At 43.6% G+C, this 9,808-nt stretch overlaps 1 protein-coding gene across 1 annotated transcript in view; it reads left to right on the top strand.

The window, feature by feature from the left end:
• The first annotated feature begins 1,667 nt into the window (after positions 1-1,667).
• Positions 1,668-9,808, top strand: part of PKP2 (plakophilin 2) — a 91,756-nt gene continuing 83,615 nt past the window's right edge. The window contains exon 1 of the mRNA XM_028113214.2: positions 1,668-1,932. Coding sequence (XP_027969015.1) covers positions 1,710-1,932 — 223 coding nt within the window. The 5' untranslated portion in view covers positions 1,668-1,709. The remainder of the gene's footprint in view (positions 1,933-9,808) is intronic.

Genomic DNA, 9,808 nt, shown 5'->3' with positions numbered 1-9,808 from the left:
GCAGTATCAGGGCTGCAAGAAGAGGCCATGAGTAGGGAGAGGGGGAGAGAAAAAAGGAGAGTACAGGAACTGAGTCTGATGTTGGAAGTCTCTATCATCACTTCCCCTTCAGTTCACTGATCTTTTCAATTGAATCTCAGCATCAGGGTGAACGTTTACATCTGGCTGTGTAATTGAACTCTTCACAAGGTATAATCTACTTCAGGACTGGTCCTGCTGTGAGGAATTAAGATCCGCAATCCACATGACTTCATTTAAGCATTACATTCTGCAAGGCCTTAGACTTGTGGCCAGCTGAAAAAAGCTGGCTGAACTATCACCACTCTATTGTCTAGGCTTTGGGCCCCTGGATTTCGTCTTCACTCCCTGGAAGCACGTGTACCTGTGCATGAAGTGTGTGTGTAAGGATAGAGGTGAATGCACAGGAGAAGGGGGAAGCTGCATTCTCCAGCCACTCCAGACCTGAACAAATGGAGTTTTGCAGTAACTGAGTGATTTGAGGGAAAGTAAACATACAGACCCAAGCAGTTAAAGGGAAGATGATCTTACTTAATACCAGGGATAGAAGTTTTTCTTTCTGCCTCTCAAGTCCAAAAAGGAAAATCAGGACAAGTGACTTGTAAACTTTAAGGTCAAGGACCCTTTCTGTTGAGCTTGGCTCTCAAGTTCTCAGTAGTCAACTGCGCGTGAAACATAATTAATAGCAAGATAAATATAAGTTGTGGAAGATGCAATTGAAAGTCAGAGCCACTTCCATGGACCCCCTACAAAAAGCCTATCATAAACAAGACTTAATCAACATTAGCAGGGCTATTAAACAGTATCACCTAGGTCTTCTCTAGAACCTCTTATTGGGGTTTCTCTGTGTGGGTGTGTTCGTAAGGGAGTGGGTGAGCAAGAGCTTACTGGGTACAATTTGTGTATTTACAAGAGAAAACAGAAGCTCTGAATGAGGAAGAACATATGTTTCTGGGACTGCATCTGTGCAAAAAGTACACAGCCCCTGAAGTACGAAATAAAAAAAAACCTTTTAAAGTTTTATTTCACACACATCTTCTTGGCACATTTCCCTCCTACTGTCCTTTCTGCCTGACCTTTCTGACCCTCAGGTCCAGGAAAACCATGAAATGTTGAACAATCTGACAGAGGCTGCCTAACCGGATAAACCACTCACTCGGGGATCCCACAAGCAAATCTTAGCCCAGGATCAGCAGTGACTCTCCAGGGCGCACCTGCCTAGAGAGCGGCTGCTTCTGCAATTAAGCGGAAATCACATCCCCTGCCAGGGCTGCGCGGACGCGGAGCACCGCAAACCGAGCCGGGCGCGGCCCCGGCCGGCGGTATCCGAGGTGACTCGCCGGGTTTGCGCGGCCCCGGGCGGACCGCGCCTGTCAGCGGTCTTCCCCGCGGGGCGTAACTCGCCAGGTGTCTGCGCGCGGCCGGCCCCGCCCCCGCTCCCGGGCCGAGTGCGCGTGCCTGGCCGGATCCGCGCCCCCTGCCCGGGAAGGGTGGGGGGTGGGGGGAAAGCTGGGCCTCTGCTCCCGAGGCCGCGCTCTCCCCCGGCTCGGGCCTCAAACCAGGCGTGGGGGCGGGGCCGGAGGCGGGGCCGGGACGGCGGGGCGGGGCTGGCGCCAGTGCCCCGGGCTCTGCTGCAGTTTCGTCTGCAGGTCTCGCGGCAGGCAAGCGGTTTCGTCGCCCCCTCCGGCCCCATGGCAGCCCCCGGCTCCCCTGCTGAGTGCGGCTACATCCGGACAGTCCTGGGCCAGCAGATCCTGGGGCAGCTGGACAGCTCCAGCCTGGCTCTGCCCTCCGAGGCCAAGCTGAAGCTGGCGGGGAGCAGCAGCCGCAGCGGTCAGGCGGCCAAGAGCCTGCGGATCCAGGAGCAGGTGCAGCAGACCCTGGCCCGGAAGAGCCGCAGCTTGGTGGGCAACGGTGAGTGGAGCCCAGCCGCCCCCCGCCCCGCACCGCCCGCATCCCACCCCTTATCCCTTCCCCTCCCTCATTCTCGCGCCCTGTTGCTTCGACTCGCTGCTTCCTTAGGTTGCGGGACCTGGTGTTCTGCCCACCTGTTGCTCCCGGGCTCTTTGTACGACCCGCCGCGCCTCCAGACTCAGACCGACTTACTTGGGGAAAGCACTCTCCTAAAATAACCTCTTTCTCAGCTTCTTCGTATATGCATCTACATATATAAATGCACATATGTGAAAGAATTCAATTTTCACCCCTTCCTTAACACCCTCCCCACCACCCCCACCACCAATATCGTGGACTTAATCTGGAGGCTCTGGGAGTCTATAAACACTTTGAGATTCTATGCAGGAAATTGGTATGATCATTTTTTCTGGAGAAAAATCTAGCTTTTATTAGATTTTTAAGTCTATGACCTCTCTATAAGTTTTTTGAAAGAGAAAACCTGAAAGTACTGGCCCTCCCTCTTACAACCTGTAAATTGAGATTGAGGTGCCTCGCCCAGGTATTTAGGGGCGCTCCACCCTGTGTACGGAGCGAGTGGTTGATCTAGGAAGTGAAAAAATTTGAGTGGGAGGCTTTGGGCCAGGGAACAACCACACCACCCCGCGGAGGAGGTGGAGGAAGGGAACTTTGGCCCAGCCCGCAGCAGCCTCGCCCGCCTTGCTAAGGCGAGAGCGGACGTCCTCTTGGGCACAGCCCTGGTCTCTCCAAAAAGGTTAGACTTGGAAGTGAAAGGGGATCAAAAAACGACACTAACACTATATTAGTAATTGATAGGGGAGGTGGAAGGGAAGATGGCAAACCAGCTGTGAAAATTAGAGAACATGATGTATCATTTTCTCCCCTGAGATAATGATCTCCCCTCAGATAATCAGAGCCACACAGTAACTCTTTTATTAGTTATTTGATTTATTTTCTTTATTATAAAAGAATTATAAGCTTATTACAGAAAAGAGGAAACTAATTGAACGATTAAGTTGTGATATCCGTTTGTTTCCTGCATTGTTGAACAGTTTCTTTGGGACATAACTTGGGCAATGGCAAATGTAGAACCCATTAGGAAAAAAAAGAGAATGCAGCCCAGAACAAAGATTTAAAACAGCAGACCTTGGGAGGCTATATTGTTTTCAGTTTGTGTAAAAGAATCTTAAAGGATCAGGCAGTCAATATTTACATACTTGAAAGGTAAAGAGAAGATATTTAATGATTGTAGTTAATGCAATTCCCTACTGTGTGCCAGGAATTGATCTCCGTGGTTTGCATTCATTGTATTATATTAAAAAAAAAAAACAAAAAAAACTTTTGTCCTAGGTGTTTTAATCCCCATTTTACAAATGAAACTAAGGAGTTAAGTAACACTGAAGTTCCCACAGACAGTAAGTAGCAGAATTGGTATTGAAACCACCAAGCCTCAATTTTTAAACCACTCATCAGTTACATTGTTAAGCTTTTTGGTTATTAATACACAATGGGATTTTTATTAGACCCTGGGGCCTTCCTGGTCTCCTCTCATTTTCCTGTAAGTAAAATTGAGGTAGTTCTGAGAGTAGGGAGGTCTGGACAACACTGAACTGCCACTCTACATGGAGAAAAAGAACCTAAATTTACATTTGAGAGTGTGACAGCTGAGGCCAATTTTTGATCAGTGGTGTCATTGCACCCAGTTCAGACAACACTGAACTGCCACTCTACATGGAGAAAAAGAACCTAAATTTACATTTGAGAGTGTGACAGCTGAGGCCAATTTTTGATCAGTGGTGTCATTGCACCCAGTTCAGACAACACTGAACTGCCACTGTACATGGAGAAAACCTAAATTTACATTTGAGAGTGTGACATCTGAGGCCAATTTTTGATCAGTGGTGTCCTTGCACTGGATCTGTGCAGATCCAGTGTTCAGCTGAAACCAAACTAGGGTGTTCTGCTTGGGGGACACAGGAGATGCACCTTAAATGTTATTTCTTACCCTCTGAAAATGGCTAACCAGAAGAGCAACTAGACAGCCACTATTCAATAAATGGGGAAAATCAGCAAAAGGAAAGGGAGCATTGCTGAGCATCTGTGTGCCTAACCCTGTTCTAAAATCTTCATATGTTTGATTTCATTAAATCTTTAAAACAATTGCATAAGATGGATATGAAGCTCCATTTCACGTATGAAGAATGCATCAGTCTCTCAACATTTACTGGTTTCTTTGCCCCAAACCCATACATGATCTGTCCTCCTTACAACATGGTAAATTCATATTGCTTGGTGAATTCAAGAACTATGAAATGAGTCTGTTCTTCATGCAGGGCACTGTGCAGGTGCTGCATTAAAACAAAGCCTGTGCTTGCTTTCAGGCAAGAAGTTTAAAGTCTGTAGAAGGAAACCTCCCTCTAAAAATATGTGTTACCACACAAAAAATAGTAAGCAACCCAAAAGAAGAACAGCTAACACATTACGGAGTTTGGAAGTACTAGTTAGACTACTAGCTGAAGGGAATTTTGAAAAGCTTCTTAGAGGAATTGGGATCTTAGATCTTAAAAATTCAGTAGGACTGGACAGGGGCCGTGGTTGGAGGAAGAGCATTCTAGGGGAGAGCAGTGGGGATATTCCATAGTTCACAGAATTGATGTGGTAGGAACAAATCGTGCCACTGTGCTTCTGCTCTAATGCTTAGGGCAACTACTTGAATGGCTCTGCCTACTAAGAAACAAAGTGTTTGAAATATTTTGATTACAACAGCAGCTTCCCTGCAAGCTGAAATGCGCTCAGCAGCCTCTCAGGCAGAGAGATAAGGCAGCTAACAACACCTACTTATTCTAAAGCCTTAGTTTTCTGAGACTTAAAAAGGAAATCGGCTTCAAAGGAATTTAACATTAACATGCCATGGAACAATTACCAAGGGTGGTTCGTGTATGTTAATTAAAGTTCTTTGAAAAGGCCTGGGGGCTTGTGATGGTTGTGAGTATTGTTTTTATTATTTCCGTATTACTATCATGTCTCTAAAGTTGAAACAGACAAGCAATTGTTACAATAGGGCTGGTCTGGAAAGAATCCTGTATCAACACAAGTCTGGGAAGAAAGGACCCTGGTGTTAACTGCTGTTAGTTCCAGAGCCCTGGAGAATTCGGAATTGTTGACATACCTGCAAGATTGGGGCAGCAGATAATCTGCTGAAAACAGAGATGTGATAAATGAGGCCGATTTGTTGATAAATACCCTGCAAGGGTCTTGAATGCTTCAGGGTATAGGTGGGTGGTTTTCATTGTAAATCATTCTAACCTTTGTTGCTGTTTTAAACTGTGCTGAACATTTCAAAGTTCACTGTAACTCTTGGGAGGGGCGTGTGTGGGGGGGGGTGGGTTAGAGGGACAGGGGGTCAGAGGCATGTAGCAGCATTGTGAAATGAGTGAGTGTATTGTCGGGAGTTTTAAAAAATCACTTTATAAACATCACAGAGAAGACATTTAAGAACTGCAAGTATTAGCAAATGAAAAAATTTAAAGTGTCCATATCCTATTTATTACACTTACTTTGAAAGTACTACTATACTTATTACACAGTTCCCCCAGGTGCTTGAATGGGAAGAAAATCCTGTTTTAAATTGTTATAGGTAATACTTGTAAAACACAGTGAACAATACCCTAATAAAATTTGCAACTTCTTTGGAAAACCACCAAAAAACTTGAAGCATGTCATTTACTTAGTTTCCCTGGCCAAGATGTTTTGGATTATCTGTGATCAGAGGAAATTCTGGAGAAAGGGCTGAAAATTGGTTAAGGAAACAAAAAAAGGTTATTATTAATAGGTGTTATTGGAGAGAGTGGGGGGGGAGGGTATTCAAATCCTGATGCATTATTTGTTTGCCAAAAAGGAATTCCAGGAATGAAGCAATTCTGGGAATGAGGTGGCTAGTCCTTCAGAAAGTGGGAGGGATCAGGAGAGGGGGGAAAAAAAAAGAGTCCGATGGTGGGGTGGCAGACACGTGCCCAGGCTGTTCTGAGTGTGATAGGTCAGTAGTGGCACCTGATTTAATGTACCTCTGTGTGCGCCTAGTATTGCCCAGGGGCTACTTTTTGTCTGGTGTGTAGCAGATCGATTGCAGTGAGTACAGAAAAAGTGTGTGTGGGGTTTTCGTTTAGTTTTGTGGGTTTTTTAAAAAAGATTTTATTTATTTATTTGCGAGAGAGAGAGCGTGAGCACGCGCAAGCTGGGGGAGCAGCAGAGGGAAAGGGAGAAGCAGGCTCCCCGCTGAGCAGGGAGCCCCATCCACCCCAGGACCCTGGGATCGTGACCTGAGCCGAGGGCAGACTTTTAACCAACTGAGCCACCCAGGCGCCCCTTGTTTTGTTTTTTAGAAATTCTTCTGATGATAGTTAATAAAAGGAAATAGAATGTTAGCAAAATGTGACTACAAAAACTATATTCCACACCTTTAGAAATAGTGAGAACACATTCCTTATGGATAAGGTCTTGAATGAGAGTGCGCTAGGGATCTTTCAGAATTAGTGGAACTATAACAATGTTTGGTTTTGATTATAAAAATTCATTGCTCTATGTGTCGTAGATAAAATGCAGGACATTCCCTTCAAGAGAAGACTGTTATTAAGGTTTTTTAAAAGCCTCCTTTAATGTTATCTGTGCCCTGTACTAGTAGTTCCAATGATGGAAACAGAGGGGAGTTCACTTGACTCAGATATTCGAGGTATTTGTTGTTCACATTGGCTCATTTTTCTAAAGTGCTGTTTTGGTTATCGTCTTTAAAGCTTTTTTCTCATGTATGAAAATAAGGATATACATATTTGCATTATTTTATCTTCAGATGTAGTTAACATTGATTTTACAGTAAAACTGAGGTTCTGGCCTGATCAGTGAAAGCTTTATTTTTTCTTTTCTAAGAGAAATAAGCATATTATTGGCAACCTATCTATGATAGTAATGAAATATAATAACAAATATGTTGCTAGAACCTCTGGACTAATAAGTCCCATAAAAGATCATTTGGTTCCATCTCAGATGATATTCAAGAATTTAAAATTACACAATTCTGAGATAAATGCTGGACTCCAGCTATTTGGTGCATGTACAAAAATGTATGAAGACACAAATACCGTATTTCACCTGGGGAAGTAAACAGTAGAAGGCAGTATTGCAGGTGGAAATAGAAAAAATGAGGAGAAAATCTTTGTATTAGAGTGAACCATCTCACTTGCCTGACTCTTTATGGTAGGAATAACAGAATTTCAGATCCTCTTACAATAGAAGTATTTAAAAATCTATTTTATATCTTTTGTGTAATGCCGTTAGTGGTGATTGGATATTGGACATAAAAATAGTTATGTTCTTAAGGGCTTAAAATGAGGTAGGGAACCCAATATGTCGACTTAGATAGAAATGCGTATTTTGAAGAAAAGAGCCTCGAGCGTTTGAAAACAGTAACTCGCCATTACTCTTAGAAGAATCCACATACTTATATTCTTGGAATAATCAGATTTAGGCTTAACACTGTTAATTGGTGAAAGCGTCATGATCAAAGTACTGAAATCTCTTGATTTCTAGAAGAAGATGTTGCTCATTAGAAGCTTAATAAATTATTCCCGCTAAATCTTAAATCTCGCTAACACATCCATAGGATGGGAGTAAGGAGGATCACATCAGAATTACAGTATTGGCTTACCTTATGTCTTTAAGGAGGAAAACAAATGGGAACTTTTCTTGACAGATAATAGGAACTTACTAGAGACCACCAAAATATTACAGGTAAATACTCCAGCCATACAGTAAGAGAATGACAATAAATATTTAGCATCCAGATGTAGAATCAACCTTGCTAAAAGGAACATAGCCTGTCTGCTCACTCAGGAAGAAAGAGTCTGCCTATGTTAGGGGGAAAGAAATTTTCTCTACTCTCTGTATTCCCAGAATAACAGACACAGTAGAAAATATTTGAGCACCTTCCATCCACACCAAGGCAAGAGCACACATGTGACTGCCCTCGTTACATTTTGGCTCCACTGTGGTGATCCACGGGATGGATGTGGGCCTGAAGCGCTAAGTGCAAACAGAATTTGTGTAACTAGGATATTTCAAATGGATGAAGAAATACGACTAATTAACAACTCGTCAAGTGCTGATGCACGACTGTGCTAGAAGCAGCAGTAAAAGATGTGATTCTTTACGTCAGGATGTAAAAACTTACCTAGAAGATAAGACAAACTCTTCCCGCTTGAATCTGGCCTCACTCCAACTCATTCCTCACCTCACCACTAGAGTAAACTTTATAAAGTCTCACTGCATCATTTCTTGATTTAAATTCCTTCAGTTCCTTGCTGTTAGTTATCAACATAGTTATTCCACTCTGAGTAAAATTCTCATTCAGCATGGCATTCCAAGTTCTTCATGGTCTGATGCCTGCAACTTCTCAAACTTCATCTTATCACCCCTGCTCCCATGCCCCACCAAACAAACACGTGTGACTTATCTTACTTGGTGTTCCTATTCCTGCCACGCTCATTCCTCCCTTCTCCTGGCCTGGTTAACCTCTTACCCTCCCCCTCAAAACTCAGTAAAAGTTGTGGTGTTGGATAGACACTATCTCAGAGGGTAGAGAGAGATCTTGAACACAAGTTCAAGATATCAAATATCAAATCTTTGCAAGTCACAGAAGATGTTTCAGCAAGAGAGAAATGTGAAAAATGCAGGGGCTTTCTGAAAATGCATTTGGAAGATTTGGTACAAGGAGGATTTTAAAGGAGAAGGGACAGCAGCTATGAATGAGTTGGGAGGGAAAAGATTGGCTCTGGCACCTGAGAGGGTTGGGGATATAATGACTTGAGACTCATTACAAAAACCTGTAGTGAGTTTTTTTTTTTAAGATTTTATTTATTTATTTGACAGAGAGACAGCGAGAGAGGGAACACAAGCAGGGGGGATGGGAGAGGGAGAAGCAGGCTTCCTGCTGAACAGGGAGCCTGATGTGGGGCTCGATCCCAGGACCCTGGGATCATGGCCTGAGCCAAAGGCAGACGCTTAACGACTGAGCCACCCAGGCACCCCTGCAGTGTGTTTTTAAAAGAAAAATAATTAAGTTTGTGAGTTCTGTAAATTCATCTTTTTGACCATTAGTTGCACTATTGTGAGTGTAACGTGGTATTTGTCATTGCAGTTCTAAAGTAATCATTATCGGATATCTCCGCGAATGAATTGGCAGGAATGCCAAAATAAGGAGACAAGTGACAGGAATTAATAGATTTAGAAACTTCCAGGTTGTATCAACATAGGACTTCATCAGTGAGCTTAAAATCACATATTCTATAATGACATAATCTGGCTACCCAAACGAAATGCGTGCTGTAGACACCCGCAGTATGTAAAGGTCCTTTTTAATATGTATTTTCGTGGTTATCTCAAGCAGTAATGTGAGGATTGTCCCCCAGATGCCATAAACAGATCTATCCAAGGATAGCCTCAAGCTGCTTAGGGGGCTTCTGAAAAATAAGGCCTTCCAGTGGCTGGTTGGTATCTTGTGTGAGGGACAATAGCCCCGGACTAGATGGCGCCTGTGGCCCATCGTGTGAGGAGAGCCGTTCTGTCCCTGGCATAGTCACCTTCCCACTACATCCGGTGCCGACTCCTGGAATATCAGCTTTGTAAGAAAGTCCCAGCTCACACTTTCCAACCATATACCCATTGTATCAGTTGTTTCTCATAGTCGATTATGTAAGTTGTGTTAACTGGTCACAATAAGCAGTACTGCACACTTTTTGATAATTTTTCAATAAGGTAAAGCATGAAAAGACTTTGACCTACTTTAAAATAAACCTTTGCTATCGTTTTCAAACCAAATTCCATT

This window comes from Eumetopias jubatus, unplaced genomic scaffold, assembly GCF_037043125.1.
Source record: "Eumetopias jubatus isolate StellerSeaLion01/CBP00866 unplaced genomic scaffold, mEumJub1_p1.0 scaffold_8, whole genome shotgun sequence".
In the NCBI taxonomy this organism is placed as follows: domain Eukaryota; kingdom Metazoa; phylum Chordata; class Mammalia; order Carnivora; family Otariidae; genus Eumetopias; species Eumetopias jubatus.
The sequence above is the reverse complement of the archived record's forward strand: the minus strand, read 5'-3'. Positions and strand labels throughout refer to the sequence as shown.